Source organism: Berghia stephanieae, chromosome 1, assembly GCF_034508935.2.
Source record: "Berghia stephanieae isolate SIO BIC M18660-M18661 chromosome 1, UCSD_Bste_1.3, whole genome shotgun sequence".
NCBI classification, from domain to species: domain Eukaryota; kingdom Metazoa; phylum Mollusca; class Gastropoda; order Nudibranchia; family Aeolidiidae; genus Berghia; species Berghia stephanieae.
The window spans coordinates 77,346,753-77,365,580 of NC_088360.1; the positions used below are offsets into that span (position 1 = coordinate 77,346,753).

General features: G+C 32.2%; 1 protein-coding gene across 7 annotated transcripts in view; it reads left to right on the top strand.

Moving 5' to 3' along the window:
- LOC144957693 (ryanodine receptor-like) overlaps nt 1-10,368 on the top strand; it is a 199,479-nt gene extending 189,111 nt beyond the window's left edge. For all 7 annotated transcript variants that reach the window (XM_078889091.1, XM_078889068.1, XM_078889059.1 and 4 more), the window contains 12 exons: nt 1-56; nt 1,196-1,369; nt 1,735-1,847; nt 2,326-2,386; nt 2,965-3,111; nt 4,138-4,269; nt 5,255-5,303; nt 6,764-6,871; nt 8,384-8,448; nt 8,698-8,798; nt 9,509-9,560; nt 10,129-10,368. The exon at nt 1-56 is cut by the window's left edge and continues 172 nt beyond it. In XM_078889091.1, coding sequence (XP_078745217.1) covers nt 1-56; nt 1,196-1,369; nt 1,735-1,847; nt 2,326-2,386; nt 2,965-3,111; nt 4,138-4,269; nt 5,255-5,303; nt 6,764-6,871; nt 8,384-8,448; nt 8,698-8,798; nt 9,509-9,560; nt 10,129-10,227 — 1,157 coding nt within the window. In that variant the 3' untranslated portion in view covers nt 10,228-10,368. The remainder of the gene's footprint in view (nt 57-1,195; nt 1,370-1,734; nt 1,848-2,325; nt 2,387-2,964; nt 3,112-4,137; nt 4,270-5,254; nt 5,304-6,763; nt 6,872-8,383; nt 8,449-8,697; nt 8,799-9,508; nt 9,561-10,128) is intronic.
- The last annotated feature ends 8,460 nt before the right edge of the window (nt 10,369-18,828 follow it).

The window sequence follows — 18,828 nt, forward strand, 5'->3', positions numbered from 1 at the left end:
CTGTCAGTCATTCCCTCGTGGCTTTCTCTATGTTAGTTGCATATTACTGCCTAAAGGTTTGTGCCATTTTTGCACTTCTTTTTTATATGATTTGTACAAAGTTTTGAGGCTGAGGAAGTATAAAAGTATGGAAATATAAATATCATCATGCATTATTATTATACGATGGTTTCTTCTTAAATCCCACAATCGTGTGTAAGCAGTAAAAATGAGCAAGATCTGGACAAGAAAGCAAGAAAGAAAAATACAAGAAAAAAAAACATCCCAAAAAAATCAGTTTATCTCGGCTGGGGATCGAACCTCAGACCTTCTGATTACCATTACACGACAGAGGCTTCTGATAGTTGGGACAATTTTAAAACCTATATTCTTCACAAGGGTACCCGTTTTACGATGTGAACCCTCGCTTGCATCAAACAACACTTGCATTCAACACGAAAGGACGAGGACGAACATTTGAGTTCCTCCATTTTATTTTTTGAAAATATCAAGTTAAGAAATTAAGGAGAAGGCACCAGTGTAAGAAAAGATATGGACAAGTGTGTATGAAAGGTGCCAGACAAAGCAAAATGTAATGGTAGCACAGCTGACCGGTAATTAAAAGTGGTAGACTTGAGGTAGACTGATTTTTAGGGATGGTTTTATTCTTGTACAGTATTTTTCTTTCTTGCTTTGTTTGGAACCTTTCATACTCACTTATCCAGATCTTTATCTTACATCGGTGCCTGCTCCTTAATTTCTTAATTTTATATTATTAACCAAAAAAAAGAGCAAACAGGGTGACAAGGCACAGGTAAATTTCTTCATTGTGAACCAAATATTTCCTGTACTTGTAACATTTGCAGAAATCGATAGGTCACAATTTTCTTCCTGAATTATGGGTCTTTTATCAAAGAGTTTGCACCTGTGAAATATACTCCACATATTTGATCGTAGCAGATTACTCTGCATAATATAGATGTTTATACTATGATTACTATGACTCTCATTATTATTACTATTATTATTATTATTATTATTATTATTATTATTATTATTATTATTATTATTATTATTATTATTATTATTATTATTATTATTATTATTATTATTATTATTATTATTATTATCTTCATTATTATTATTATTATTATTATTATTATTATTATTATTATTATTATTATTATTATTATTATTATTATTATTTATGCCTCAGGTGCCTCTTGTCATATTCAAACGAGAGAGAGATTTGGCAAGACAACTCGAATTCGAGGGATTGTACATTGCGGAGCAGCCTGGAGAAGATGACATCAAGGCACAGTGGGATAAGCTGGTGTTGAGTACCCAGACTTTCCCTGAAAGCTATTGGGACAAATTTGTGAAAAAGAAGGTAATGCTATAGCCAACAGTGCGAATAGATATAAATCATCTTTTTATCGTGGTATGCTTCACTGCTGACACGGTGTCTATTGTTAATTATCTTATTATTATTATTTTTTTAAATTATTATTATTATATGATTATTATTATTATTATTATTATTATTATTATTATTATTATTATTATTATTATTATTATTATTATTATTATTATTATTAGTAGTAGTAGTAGTAGTAGTAGTAGTAGTAGTAGTAGTATTTTTATTATCATCATCATTATTATTACTATTATTATCATGCATTATTATTATTGTCATCATAATTATTACCATTATAATCATCAACATCGCCTCATTTGATTTTTACCCTTTCTAAGGTGAGATCTCGCTATTCTGAGCAGTATGATTACGATGCTATTAGCAATCTACTTGGCATGGACCAAGAAACAACGTCTGCCAGTACAGAGAAGTCTCGCTTTGTTCCGGCTTTGTAAGTTTACATAATTTGTAACAGCAATCACTATAACAACAACATAATATTTAAATTACCATTGGGTGTTTCCTAGTAATGATTGTTTTCGATGTTTTTAATATGAACATAACGGTTAACATTTATTTTCTTTTTATTGTGAATCTATGGGTCATATATAATTATATTAACATCACAATTCAATACGCTTATTTCCAAATTAATTAAATGGAAAAACATAATAACTTTCCCACAACTCTATACCTATGAAATATACGCAAGGACATAGTATCTACATTTTAAAAATAGGTAGTTATCGCTCATGGCATAAAGATGGCAAAACACTTTTTAAATTATCCTTTCATTTGATTTTGGAGAATGGGGAAGGGGATAGATATAAGTTAATCATTATTTCTCTCTATCCGAGTGAATTCCTCATAAAAATCATAATGTTTGGTGACATTGTAATCGAAACTTTCATTTTTCTAACCCTCATTAGTCTGAAGAATGTGGATTTCCAGTACCAGATCTGGAAGTGGGGAGTCATTATCACAGATCAAGTAAGTATTCTTTTTAAAAGCTTTGTATTTCGTTTCAGACAACACAAAAGATCAGGATTTTTTCCATGGTGAAATTACATTCCAACATTATCATCATTATCACCACCACCACCACCATCATCATCATCATCATCATCATCAACATCATCATCATTATCATCATCCGGTACCAGATCATTAGCCTTTAGCAGAATATAGCATCTATGACTTTTCCATATTGGATGTGAAGAGGAAAAAAGCTTTTTTCTGGTTGGAACTTTTTATAAAATTATTTTTTTCTTCTCAGTATGACCACTTGAGTTACAACGCTGATATTTTAGCTGATGTTTTAAATTGTGTTATATCTGACGGTCTTACATACTCGTACAAACTGTAGCTTGTTCACATTTTCCTATACACTTGTTAAAAAAGGGGGCCACGTTGCTTTTTTAAAAATTTTGATAATATTAAATGGGCATAATGAAAATGTCACATAAAATGAAATATTGTAGGATTTGTTGAATATGTAAATAGTCTTATCTTTGATTAATATTTTTATGGCAATTAATGATGATTTTCGAATATTTCTCCTCTTTCAGTCATTCCTGTACCTGTTTTTCTACTTTCTGTTTTCGATCTTCGGAAACTTCAACTACTTTTTCTATGCGGCTCACTTATTGGATGTGGCTATCGGATTCAAGACACTCCGAACCATCTTGCAGTCTGTAACACACAATGGAAAGCAGGTAGGACTAATGTCATGGTCAAATCTGGCTGATAGGGAGAAGCTTCTGTTGTATTCCAAATTTACAACAGTCCTTGTTATATGATATGTATTCTGGTAATTGATAAAATGGGATTGAAAATAAAATCCATACCAACCACTTGCCATGGGCTTGATTTTGTAGAGTGCGATAATGTTTGTTGCCCGCGACCTGGATGAAGCAGATTGCGAAAGATAAATTTCAGGTCAAAATTCTCAGAAATTATATTTATTTATTTATTTATTTATTTATTTGTTTTGCAATAAAGCTGCTCTATTCATTCATCTCAATAAGGCTGTGCCTGAAGCTGGACTCTTAAAGCATGTTGCATCATGATCATTTGTCTACAATGGATTATTTTTTTGTCTTTAAATCTGTTTCAAAATTTAAGCAATGCTTTCACCAGTTGTGATGGTTGGGTCTAGAGCAGTGAGTTTATGGAATTTTAAGTAATCAAAACCTTTTCAGTTCTGATCTCCTTACAACTAATTCTTTAGTGACATGTTGAGCATGCAAATAGTTTATCTTATATTTTATTCAACAATAATAGCATTATTAAAATCGTTTTAACTAGATAAAAGTAACGATTCTTTAAAGCAAATTACATTTGGTCAATAATTTAGATGTTCAATTGAATTAAAGGACAAATGAAATATCATATCCATAACTATGAAGACAAACCTGGTCCTTGCATAGCCTTATAAAAATTTAACCAAATTTTCATTCTTTTTTTTTTTTTACAGTAGAATAAAATTTCAACATCTGAAACACCTTGATGCAATACCAGTTTCTTCTTCTTCTTTTTTCTTGGCGGTCGCATCCAATACCGGTTTGAAATGGGATATTTGATTATTTATTTTTCTCTTGCTATATTTTTATATTTTGAACAAGGTCCTAAAGGAAAAAAAATTCCATCAAAACTTACAAAATACTTTTTAAATTCTCGAAATCCTTCCATAAACAATAGTTTTAAATGCGTGTAAAAACTTTTTTAAAAATTTGTTTCAGCTGGTTCTGACTGTGTTACTAACATGTGTGGTGGTTTACATCTACACTGTTGTGGCCTTCAACTTTTTCAGGAAGTTTTATGTCAAAGAAGAAGATGGACAGGTTGACAGGAAATGCCATGATATGGCTACGGTAAGGAAATTTTGAATCTTTCATTTGAAGAATTAATTTAATGTTTAATTCCCTGATGCATTTATTAAACACGTCTGACAACCAAATAAATCAATATGAGCCCATTGTCGGTCACTTATTGCAGAAAATCTTACACAATTGTGTTTCCGTTTCATAATAATAGAAAACAAGAGGAATCTACTATGAAGATCATTTTTTTTTCTATTATGAATTTCAAAACGAAAATGTTGTAGACTCTACAGCTCAAACCTGTTGTGCAGTGGTTAATCAGGCATTTGTAGGGTTTTACAAATTACTGGTCATGACATTTTTTGTCTGAAAAATTAGCAATTGTCGAGAGCTTAAGCATGCTAATAGCCGTGACCAAAACTTCAGGGTCAATTTCTTACTTGCCAATATATATCCGTCCACCAACGGATGATAAAAGAAAACTTAATATCTCCAGGTTTCAAGAATAATTTTGATATTGAAATAAATTTTGGCTTTGACTTTTCTCTTTTTTAAAATATTGATGGGGGTGGGGGTCAAAAGTAGGGTTATTGCACTGTAATGCTAGTGCCTTGTATTATTAAAATCTGTAAATTTCAAAAATGGAAGTGAAGGAGGGATGAATAGTCGCTCGGTTGAGAAAACAAGGATATATACCACAACATAAGTATTTAATTGTTCATTGATTTATGTTTTGCACTTATTAAGTTGTTGGGGATAAAAGGAAAGGAAAATGATATAGACAGCATAGCAACTCCTCGTCATTACCTTGTTACTATTGTATTATGAACACCTTGTCTTGGTGTAAATTAATGAATAAGCGGTCGAGGCGACATGAAGAGGACAGTCGAATTATGTACACGAATTAAATGGCTGCATTTAAACTAGCAACTCCAAATGACGGTTTGTTCAATAATTTTTGCATTTTATAATTTAAATAATCCTGTCCTTTGAAAGAAAAATAATTTACCAACATCATTCTTTTTCCACCTTTCAGTGTTTTGTATATCATATCCATACCGGAGTACGAGCAGGTGGTGGCATAGGTAAGTTGAAGACAACTGTATTGATCTTAAATTCTCTTTGGGACCATATGTCAATATCTTTTGTGCCCACATTGTGCATTTACGGCATGGGAAACGGAGATATTAATTATGGGCAAATTATAATATTATTGGCCACTGCCTTAGGAATAATGTTCAAGACATCAACCTGCATTCTATTCCCGTCAAATTTGTAGGCTGACTAGCTTTGGCATGACGATCACAAGCCACAACAGAATCTGTCCAATGTCTAAGACTTCCAGTAGTGCTTCTGGGATGTTTATTTATCTAATTACCCAATTCTCAGCATAAATACCACCACACCTTTCAATATTACTCGTACAATGCGCGCTTAGCAATGAAACACTATCACTTATTTGAATAAAGTTAATAAGATCATCAGGGTTATAAACTGCTTTTTAGCCAGCCAATTTTATGAGTTGTTCTCACTAAATTCTATCGATCAGACTCAGACAATAAATGTTATACATAGCTTTGTGTGTTAGTAGGTACATTATCTCTGGCTGGTGGATGTTGCGAGCCTTTCGGATTAACGCACATCAGTTTTGCAGATATTATGTATACCTTACAAGAAAAATAACAGATGAATTTATAAAACTACCCGTCCCTTAATTGACATGGACATAGCAGGAGCTCCGATTTTCTTTTTCATGAATATTAAAAGAATGTGCAATGTAACACCAAATGGGAATTGATCACAAACCTTCTGCCATATAGAAAAGTATAACAGCTTTAAATCTTTTGAGGAAATCTTTAGTCTGATGACTTTGAAAATATGATTTTTTGCTGAAATTTGAAGCTTCTAAATTGTAATACTAATAAATAGATACTCGAAACTAGTATGTGGATAGATCTGATACTTTTATTATTTTTAGAAATTATTCATCGGGCACTTTTCAAAATTTGCTATTCACAAATCTTCACTTACAAACTGAATTGCAACTTTGTCATAGAAAACATTGAATTGGATTAAAACGTTGTCTTCACGTTACGCGTATACAGTACTACCACTGTTAAGATTATCTTTATTCTTAATGCAAAGATCCTACTTTACAACGATCACTATTTCATGACACATTTGCGTATCTCTTAATTTCATTTAGGTGGTATGTTTCAATAAATGCTCACCAGCGTTGCCACCATAACAATAACTGAACCGTGTACAACCTTAACCGTTTATAGTCTATTAGGGAGAATTTAATGAGATTAAGACATTTGGCTGTTTAATTTGCAATAAACCTAAGAGAGACGTCAACAGTATTATATTCAAAGTACATATTGTCTTCTCTTAGCAACCAACTACCAATAGCATATCTGATCTTAAATTACTCTAATTAACATGTTCAACTGTATGGATGGTTACAGATTTGACAAGTATTCAGACTGTTTGTTATAATTTTATTAGACACAAATATCATATATTCATAATGTTGATTTGCCAGGGGATGAGATAGAACCTGCTGATGGTGATCCTAACGAGGCTTACAGAATCATGTTTGACATCAGCTTCTTCTTCTTTGTTGTCATTATTCTGCTTGCCATCATTCAGGGTGAGTGGCCTTATTAATATATATATATATATATATATATATATATATATATATATATATATATATATATATATATATATATATATATATATATATATATAATATATACTCCTTGTTTGGGTTTGTGATATATGTTTGTGTTTTGTATGTATGTATGTATGTATGTATGTATGTATGTATGTATGTATGTATGTATGTGTGTATGTAAGTGTAAAATGTATGTGAATGTGCCTACAGTATGTTTATTATATGTGTGCTTACTGGTATAAATATAATTTTAAGATAGATAAATACAATATTTCATTTCAACCTATTTCTTATTATTTCATTTTCCTTTTTTTTTTTTCATACATTGCAACCCACGTATAATATGATATTGTCGGGACCGCCTATTTTATGTCGTTATAACTAAGTGTTGCTATATCCCATAAATATACGAAATAGAGAAAAAATGAAAGTAAAATGTGGGACAATGGGTGCAGTGAAAAGCGGTCAATTAATTGTTGTGGTGACCCTTAAAGGGTCATTTTAGAGAATGAGACTTGTAATGTTTTTGATGGCATCAAGTTGCGGATGAGAAGAAATCGTTAATCGTGGACTGTCTTTTCTTTTAAAAGAATTCTGTCTCATAACTTATTTTCTGCTTGTCCAATGATGCCAAACAATGATTCTCCATTTGTGTGCCGCTCCACAAAGCTCTAGTGTATCTACTTTTGCTTCAGCGCAGGAAACCAATGGAGTTGACACAGTCGTCATTGTTATCATATCCAGGCGCAAATGAGGATGTGTTTCTCGTGTCAGAGACGATCACATCAATCAATATGTCCTTTGTGACTTTGGCCTATTTATTCACGTTGACATAACTGTCTGGCTCAGCTTCACTTGGCAGAATGCCATTGAGTCTGTCAAGGAGATTGTAGATCTCAGGAAGGAATAGGTTGCATTCTCTGATTGTCACATCTGTACAGGGACAGGATTTAGGGAGATGAAAGCCTGAAGGGCAAAAGCAATTTGCCACTGCTAAAGCCGATATAAGCATTTATTTTATTGGTAGGTAGCTAAGCAAGTCTTTTTATGAAGTGGCCATTAAAACGTATTCACTCGCTGACTGGTCAGATATGGCACTAACAAACATTCACTGATTGGTGAACAAACGAGCATTGTCCTTGGTTGTCTTAACCTGAAAAGCTTTGATTTTACTGATCAGCAAGCAAGCTTCTCATTGGATGCCTACATTTTTAAAATTTAAAATAATAAAATCTGTCTTAAGTCAGTATGTCACTCACTATGAAATGATTTATTTTTTTATTTTTTAAAATTAGATAGTTCATTGCTAATAATAATATATAAGGGGGGAGGGGAGGACTTTCACTTTGACACAACATTATTATGAGCGGGATGTCATTACAACTAATGTTGTTATAAGTGGGTTGCACTGTAATTCGAGTCGTTCCACATAGCTCAATACTGTAGCAAAGACATTTCATGGTTCATTATTTTGACTATTCTCAGGTTTGATCATTGACGCTTTCGGAGAGTTGAGAGATCAACTTGAACAGGTTAAAGAGGACATGGAGGTATATATATAAATATATATATAATGTTGTTTTTTTTGTGTGTTTTTTTCAATACTTGTCAGCTTGAAAATCATTGTTTTATCTTCAGTAAATGCATATTCTGCTCTAGAGAAAACTCTTCAAGTAAATGTATACAAAGTGCCATCTGCACTCAAAAAGGAATTATACTATGGAATATTTGAAAAAGATTGTTTACATAATTTGAAAGGGATTTTTTAATGTTATTATATTATTGTAATTTTTTTCCAGTCAAAATGCTTTATCTGTGGCATTGGCAAAGACTATTTCGACAAAGTTCCACACGGCTTTGAGATTCATGTGCAAAACGAGCACAACTTTGCCAACTACATGTAAGTAAATGTCCGGATGGACGTCTTTATAAGTGCCCTACCCTCTAATACTAATAATGATAATTGGGTAGTCAAATATAACAGATCGTCCTGGGTTTGAGCATCTCTTACGTCATTTGCAATTTTTTTCATTGAGCTTATTTAGACATTGTAAGTGGTTTTTGTTGACATTGTAAACATATATATATATATTTATATATGAAATATTTACACATTTATTTTATATTTTCTTATATTTTTTAATAATATTTTCCTTTTAGGAAAACCTAGGCATAGAGATTTTACTAAATCGCTCAGATGGTCTGAATAACCTACTCAACACAGAAGATATGGTGCACAGTGTAAATGTACTACTACTACTACTATTATTGTTATTACTACTACTTCTACAACTACTAAAACTACAAGTGCTACCACTTCTATTACTACTACAACCAGCATCGTTAAAAAGTGATAGACCTAGCGACTTTTTTTTATAAGATTCCTTTGAGATGCTCTAGGGGGAGAAACAAAACGGGTCAAGACAAACATCAGTTATTCAATAGAAAGGCTCATTGTACTAAATCAAGCCCTTAGAGAATTTTAATTATTATTATTTTTTTTTTTTTTTGTGGTTGTGATTTTCCATCCCAAGTGGATGAAATTTGTTATGTAATTAATGAAGACATTTGTTGCCAAAGGGTTAGTGTCTTTTTGTTTTTTTTGAACAGGTTCTTCATCATGCATTTGATCAACAAGCCTGACACAGAGCATACTGGACAGGTAACACTTTGATTGCTTTATTATTTTTATTAATTGGCCTAGAACCACACCTCTGCAGAATAAACTAAGAAGAAGAAGAAGAGGAAGAAGAAGAAGAAGAAGAAGAAAAAGAAGAAGAAGAAGAAGAAGAAGAAGAAGAAGAAGAAGAAGAAGAAGAAGAAGAAGAAGAAGAAGAAGAAGAAGAAGAAGAAGAAGAAAAATCCGATTACTCATTATTTGTAATGTTTATACTATAGTATGTTTCCTCGTATTCCATGAAAGCCAAAATTCTATCAGATTATACCTGTTCATGCTGAAAGTTATAAATAAACTCTCGGGATGAAATTACATAGACTAATTGTTCAAATAATAATATTTATTGTCTTTTTGGTCCTCCACTTTTCTGATCTAAGGAAAAATAGAAATGAAATTCACTTGTTCCTAAATTTTAAAATTTGCAAATCATATATTTCAAATTGAAAACTTGAATGAGGCCTGTAGTTTGTTTTTTTTATTTATTTTTAACCCTTAAAAAATTACTCATGTTTCCAGCTCCCTAATGTTAAAATATTACATATTCCGCCATTAGGAAACCTATGTTTGGGAGATGTACCAGCAGAGATCATGGGACTTCTTTCCGGTGGGAGAGTGTTTCCGTAAACAGTATGAGGATGAAGACTCGAGATGAAAATTGTACTTGTTACAATATCTATAATAACTACACTGTACAATTTAGAGGAAATGTTACCTGAAAACCCTGCGCCCTTAACCAATTCACCCGCTCAGCAATGTTGTTACTTGTTACAAATTTGACTACGAATCCCATTCTAATGCATGAATTGTTTTATTTTAATGAAGCATGAGAACATATGATATTATTATTATGATTATGATGATGATGATTATTATTATTATTATTATTATTATTATTATTATTATTATTATATTATTATATTATTATTTTTAGGTTATTATTATTAATTTTTTTTATGTCCCTCGATTATATTATTATTATCCTTATCCCACTGAAGCCTAGCCATAACCCCATTTCTCAGCAATGTGACTATTATAAAATTTGTAGGACATTAGACAAACAAATAAGTGTGCATATTTTGTTTTTAAAGAGGTGATTGTAAGTATGAGCACTTAATGGACAATACTGTTGGTAATATTAGTAAGCATTATTCTAACAAGAACCGTTGTGGGCTTTCTATTTTATTTTGTTTAGTGCGTCACTGCTTCATGTTGAATATGTTAAACATCAAATAGCCAAAACGGCCCCATTTAATAGTTCTATGTACAATTACTTCATGATTTTATTTTTCATATAATATTTGCTTTTCATTTTCTTAGAAAGAATTTGATATTATAAAAGGAATCTTTTGTTTATAATCAACACAGGTTGTATATAATTGATGGATGAAACCAAAAATAATGTGAAGTAAATGATGAATACCACTGCATGCTGCTCTTCTAAATACACAATGGTCTTGATAAATGCTTCAAAATTCAAATGAACTCATACATTTTTTAAAATCAGTTAACTCATGAATGATTAATGTCTGTATATAAAAAGCCACATAGAAATCAATTGTAACCATTGTGATGAATATAAATACATATAAATGGTCACATAATTAAATAAATCACACGAGTAGGCACATATTTGTGATACGGTATTTTAAGCAATTTAATTTTATTTTACCTATTTAAATTTTAGAAAATAACTGTATTTATTACCGCAATCTGTTTTTAACACGTGTGTTGTTTAAATAAATTTAAAAAAAGAATCGAATCCACGGTTGTGTGAAGTTGACTCTTCATCTACTGTTGCCTACATTATGCTTTTCATCCCCATTGTGATTCATTTTGGATCATTGTAACTGTTATATCAAGAAACCATATTGAATGTTTTTTCCCCCTTTCATTTCATTTATATAATAGATGATTTATTTATTTGTTTGTTTGTTTTTTGTGTGTGTGTCTCATCAATTGATTTCTTGCTTGTCCATTTTTCAATATCACAATTAAATTGAGTGAGTTTAGTACCGTGTATCTAGGTGATGGACCCTTATGGAAATCACTGTCGTTAATAATGTGAACATAATCACTACTACCGTTATCATAATCATCATTAATGTCATCTTAATCCATATTATTCATTACCATTTTTTTATCTTCATCCTCAGCATTATCATTATTATCATTATTATTATTATTATTATCATCACCATCATCATTTATATTGTTTTTATTAGTATTTGGTTAATTTCTCTACCCTTAAGACTTAGATTAGAGAAAATAAACGCACTGTTTTTAGGTCGATGGATTTAAATGTTTTCATTTTTGTATGAAGCTATTTCTTTCCTTTTATTAATCAATTTCTTTAGATGCAACATATTATTGAACTTTAAAGAAACCTCATGATATTGTCAGTGGCGTGTTTTTTTTTTTTAATCATTAGAATTATTGACAATTCTTGAAAGCCTTAATTTACCACAGTTGTTTCACGTCTGCTAAGGTCAGACAATCCCTCTGAATAATTCACAATGTAATTCACAACGCTAAATATCTTAAACATCCAGTTTTGTTTTTGTGTTTCTTTTTCTTTAATCATATGCTACTGAAATCTTTTGCTCCTGCGATGTTTAAAGTTATTTTTTACGCAATTTTTGTGATTAATTAGATGATGCGATTGTAGAACAACAGATGACTTTAAAGTTATTCCCTTCCATTATTTATGTCACTTTTTATGATATCCATGTCCAATAGACATATCATAGAAGTAGCAAATTGTTTGCTCTGTACAAAATTTAACATAATGGAGTTTTATAATTCTACTTAAAGCTCGTCAATGGGTGCTGTGATAAAAATATTTCAAACCCTGTAATAAATCCTCATTAAATATTTTATGTTCATTAACACACCACGTTATTTTTACAAAATTGTTAGGATGCTTACACATTTATGAAGAGAGGGAAAACAAACACACACACACACACACACACACACACACATAGATAGATAAGCATGCTCATAAAATTATACACAGATAAAAACACTATCGTATTATCCCTCACTTAACTTTTAGGTCCTAGACTGTGCACTTAGAGGTATATAAACTAATATCACACATAGAGTGAAAAAGAAGAAAAAAAATATACAGGGGCTAATGTTATTATGACTATTAAGATCTGTTAAAGTTTGTTACTTGTTAATAACCTATTTCAAATACATCTAACTATAAAACACTTTTAGGTACTTAAAAGAAATGATTGTCATAATATAATTTTTTTTTAACATCAAGCATAAAAAATGTGCTACACAGTTAAAATTTTGGCATTTCAGATTAAAGTTTTCTGTTTCATCAGTGATAAACAAACATATTGATTCCGCCGTTTAAATTGTGGACTTATGAGGGTATGTACGGTTGTGAGGGATAATACAGTATGTACTTCACTTGAATATCATTCGCCATTAATGAAAATGTACAGATTGTGATCAAAAAGAAAAAAAATTAAAAGTTGATTTCATAATGTTAATAGCAATAACCAGATGAATTGCAAAACAATTTGACACCGTTATGAACACCTATGTTGAGATCTATTCATCACATGTGCGTGATCTTCATTTTTAGGTGGTGGCAATATTGATGATAGATGTGACTATGGAGCGAAGGGTAAATCAGATTGATCATCCAATCTCTTTACAACTACAATGGAGGAATTGTAAACCCAATGTGATTTCTGAAAGCCCAAATATTCCCCATTTAACTGCAAAGGAGGTTTACAAAAGTACTGTAGATGAAATCAGACTTATTTGGAAAAAAAAAATAACGGTAGAGGTGTGTCAAATATTTTGATATGGACCTATCTATTGGTGCATTGGGTGTTGTTTGCTTCTCTTGCTAACATAACCCACATTGCTTGTTATACCCACATATCAAAAACAAATTCTTCGAAAAGAACAAAAGCCTTTGGTAGAAATAGGCATCAGTAGTTCTCCATTTTGTTTTCGGTCGAGATCTATATTTGAAATCAATCAATGGCAAGTGATGAAATAATGGCTCCTGGATTAGAAGGTTGTGGTTCAGTTTCTAATGGTGAATGCTTGGAGTTTGAATGAATCTGGTTGATTAAAAGCTTTGTTCAACATAATTCTATTACACTCTAGCCCGTTTCCTCGAACTCATTCGTATGTCCCAAATTTTTACCTTATTATTCTGTTATAATTCCATTCCTTCCTCAAACTAATTTTTGCCTCAAACACGATTTCCTTGAACTAATTTCACCCAGCAAATGTAAAATAATTAATTAATGGGTTTTTTAAAATGCATCTGGTGATTTTCCACCACTGATAATCTACTACTGTGGCATTGACAGTTGCGTATGTGTTTATTGTGTGCATCTATCTGCACTGCATGTGTGTGTATACAATATGATACACATGCAGACACACACAGTCACTTTTACACCCCATCACCGTATCGCATAACCGACATCTTTCTGCTTATTCTTCGCACTTCGCCATTCATTCTATTTTCAATGCCACGTACTGTGATTGGCTATGAGGGTAAATGAATGTTGTAAGATATAGCAACAGCCTCCCCCTCCCCACACACACATAAACAATGTGTAATATGTCATAGTGATATATATATTTATCTCCTTTAACATATCGATTAAATAAATAAATAAATAATACAGTTCCCTTTTTTCATTTTCAAGTGGAAATTTGACTTAGGGTCTATTCCAAGGGAAGACTGGAATAACCCAAGTGTCAGTCGCAGTGCAGCACCACAAATTGAGCTAATGAGGAGTGGCTTGCTGAAGGTCACATAATGCTATGGATATCGAACTAGGTATCTTTTGGGTGGGTAGCGATGTCTATACTGCCGAGCCCCATTGCCCCCTCCCCCCCCCCCTCCCCCCCTTTCCATCAAGTCATTATGGCAAGGTACGGTCTCCTCTAACTTTTTTGCTTGTCGTGAGGAGTTCAAGGAACCCGTGTTTGAGTGTACTACAAAATGAAGGTGCCACTTTTAAATAGTCTCTGTATTGAAAAAATAATTTAATGTTAATTATAGACGAAATTTGTTGAAGGCCTGATTGTCTGCAAATGCATTCTTCTCAGTTCAATGTATAATGTTTGCAAAAGACATGAATCTGCATTTCATATTTTGGTCTTCCCAATTTTAACCTTTCACCCGTGTTGACTTAAATTTCTGCAGGATGGGGATTTTTAAGAGATTCCAACCATCATAAAAGTTTTTGATCCAAAGGCAAAAGCTTGTAGTTAACAAATTAAAACATTATTCACTACTACTTGTATTTGTACAGTAAAAAATATCTTTATAGATTGAAAGTGAAGGAAGGAAATTGATCAGTAACCTTTAAATACTATCAGTCTACAAGGTAACCATAAACAGGGTCCTCAGTCAAATCTTGAAAAAATATTTAAGATCTCTACCTGCAGACAGTTCGGGTTTCCCGATTGACAAAAAAATGGGTGTTGCACTACAAACAAAAAATAATTGCAACATTGTTCTCTGGATTTCTCAGGCAATACTGATATACAAGAGAGCCAACACCAAACATATCAATTTAAATAATATTTTATACATATAAAATTACTTTAAAATCCCTTGCTGGCTTTAGCTGTTTATGTCAACAGCAATTATTCACCTGATCTCCTGAAATTATTCCACAAGTGTCTTGAGTAGATTAATGTTTAAAAAGTTTGTTGAAACATTTTATTATATTATGAACCATAGCCACTAACTCGTGAAGGCCAAGCGCTATATTGACTGTTTTTGTTTTGTACGGAGCTTGCAACACATTTAGGTCATATCAGGGGAATAGGGAACAGATGTAAATTACAAGAGCATACCATAAATGTACTTAGTTTGAGATCACCTAAAAGTCTCATCCTGTCACGAGAACAGAATTGCACTAAGAGGAACATGCTCAAATGCTTACAGTATAGATTCAAACAACATATAATAATACGTAACAGAGAGATGATTCACAAGAGGGAAAAAACATCTCCCAAAACTTTAATGATACATGTCACTGTTTCCCTCTCAGCCAAGGACTCCAACTAGAGAAAGGACAAAACCAAGTAATCTCACTCTAAGAGAGAAAGCAAGTTGGAAAACAGATATAGGGGTATAGAAGACACAGTAAGTAACCTCCCTGCCCACTATGGGAGGTCAGGAACCCAAACCTGTGTAAGCGCTATACTTTATAAACACATCTATACATATAATCAAGAACAACTATTAACGGTCTGTGAAATATTGCAATTACAATGATTTCAAAGAGGCCTCTTTCTCCTTAATTTCCTTAGAAATTGAGGAAATCTGATCCTCCTTTTCCTTTGCCAATTTTCTTAAGGCATTTGCAGAGGTGAATATAGCTCAACTGCACATTCACTCCAGTGACTTTCTCTGCTTTGTCAGATATTTTTTTTCACTTCCCTTCCTTAAATAGGTAACTCCAATGTTCTATTCTTTAGGAACACAACCTATTCTTTCTTTAGGTGCCAAAAACAACAATTATGGGACAACAGGTATGTCTTGTCATCTAACAACAAAATATAAAGGCTTACCCCTAAAATAGAAACTGATTACCAGACATACTGTTCATTTAAATGAAACAAAAAAATTGAATTTTACTTTTTGTTTGTTATCAAAGATGTTGATTCAATTTTGTTTTTACTTTTACTCAACACAATCTCTGTAACAAATAGTCAAAGTATGAATAAGATATAAGAACATTGAAAAATATATTCCACGTTTACATTTTATGCAAATCCTCAAAACAGCATGAAAAGTATGAGTGAAAATATGGTGTCATATATACAAGAGATATCTAGTAAAGAAATGGTTTAAAAATGAACCAAAGCTGGCTATAACAAACTGGCATATTTGTACCAGAAATTTCCCGACTTCCTGAAATATCCCTGCCTTGCTGGGGACCCTGCATATAAGTAACCAAGCCATTTTCAAACAACAGACAGATATATACAATTTCCCTCATCACGACAATGGATAAAAATGTTTTGCTAAGTCATATCCCTAGAAAGTTTAGTCAAATGTCATGGTGCTATAAATTTCATTTCCTTCACATGCTATTAATATTGTATTATATTTTATAATCATGTCAAATCAATATCTAATTGTGGTTGAACCAATTCTACATTTTCCTTTTATAAATCAGTCCTAATTGAAAGCGGGATTCAGCATTTTGTGTTGATAATTTCGTTTTATAGAGGTATTATCTTGATTGAAAACACCATTTTCAATCCAGGGAAAGAATCATTAATCACCAACGTCGATATAAATTTTCATCAAAGTAATACGAGCTCAAGTGCTCATTCCTTATCTAATTTAAATCTGTGTAGTCCTATTTTCAAATGATTATTAGATTGAAATAATAAAAAATAACTATTACAACTTCAGTGCAAGCCATTTAAGTCAGCTTTTATTTTATGTCACTACATTTCTTATGAGTATATAATTTTAGTTTCTAATTCCTGTTTTACCTAAAGAAAAAGTTAACCATTGAACATATTTTAATTTCAATAAGATTTAGTTTTACCTAGGGTCGACACTACTCAAGTGGTTTGCTTTGTATTTTTTTCTATCAATTGCAAATGTAGGTTGAATGCCATTGCTATCCCCTTCTTCTCATCCCTCTTGCTCTAGTGTAGAGATGTGAGCAGCATGCTACTACCACTATGACATCCCTTGTAGAATTTTGATGGATTTCATTTCAATGATCCTTTAGTAATGTTTTTAGTTTTATCAAATAAAGACCTGCTTGATATAAAATTTGTTCTCGGCTTTGTTTTTGTTTTTATGATAAACAATATTATAATCACAAGTTTGTTTTTAAAGGTTTTACAGCCCTCGCAACACATTTAGGTCATATCAGCGCCGAAAAAAGGAAGAAAATGGGATAATCAAAGATTCTAGAATTACTATTAAAGCACCCAAGAAAAAGTAAGACAAAGGGGAATTGGCTCAAATAGAGACAGATGTAGATTTCAAGAGCATACCATCAATGGACAGTTCAACCTCTGGATAACGGCAACCCCTGGATAGCGACATTGACCTCTGGTCCTGAATTTTTTGTTATATGCTATTAGTAATAAAAAACCCTAAATAGCGACATCATTATAGCAACAAACGGAAGTTGAAACCGATGCTGCTTCTCGTACTCTTTAACCAATGAGATTGTTATCAACCAATCAGAACACAATATGTTTACTGCGTGGAATCAGCACCGGTTCATCTGGAACCACAGCAAAAGATTATCAGTGGATGGAACTCTCAAGGGTCCATTTATCTTCCCTGTCTGAGGTCAGTGCTGGAGGTTAACTGATATCAGGCAATGCTGTGTCCAATGGGGGCATTAAAAAAAATAGTTATGGTCTTTATTATAATACACGTTGGAATAGCCGGGAAAACAATGAAAACCTCTTTCACTTTGTTTTCATTTTAAAAATCAATTGTTTCTAAACATTAGTCCAAATTTGATATTGTGGTTAATTCCAAGTTGTTGGCTTTGTTTTTTTATGGTTTCATAAGATGTAAATCTACTAATTTTAAGTGCACTTTAAAATTTCAGTATTCAAATCTCATCATCCGCATTGCATGGATTTTAATTAATACGTATTAAAAATAGATGTGAGCATCTGTGTTCTTGTGCGATATTATATTGGCACTTGATTTTCTTGATTTATTCCTAGTTTTGTTAAATTGCGTCGGAGCACTGTTTACGATGAAAACAATGACAATACACATTGGAGAATGAAAGTGTAACTGGTATGCCCTTTGTAAACAGGAGAAATACACATTTTAAAGTCATTAGCACGCATCTTCTCTCAGGCACTGATCCGCGCATTGCACTGTATGTATTCACGGGTCTCACCGCAGCCCCTTGAAAACCCTGGATAAACACATAATTTTCCGGTCCTGGGCAATGTTGTGATCCAGGGGTTGCACTGTTCTTAGTTTGAGATTACCTATATGTCTCATACAGACACAAGCACAAGATCCCACTAAGAGGAACAAACTCGAATGTTTACAAGGTATGTTCAAAACAAAAATATAGTATATAATATATCAGTACATAACAGAGAGATGATTAAAATGGAAAAAAAATACCATCTCCCAAACAAACACTATACATTTGACTGTTTCCCTCTCAGTCAAGGGCCATGACAAAACCAAGTATGTAATCTCATTCCAAGACAAAGACATAAAGTAACTCAGAAAACAAAT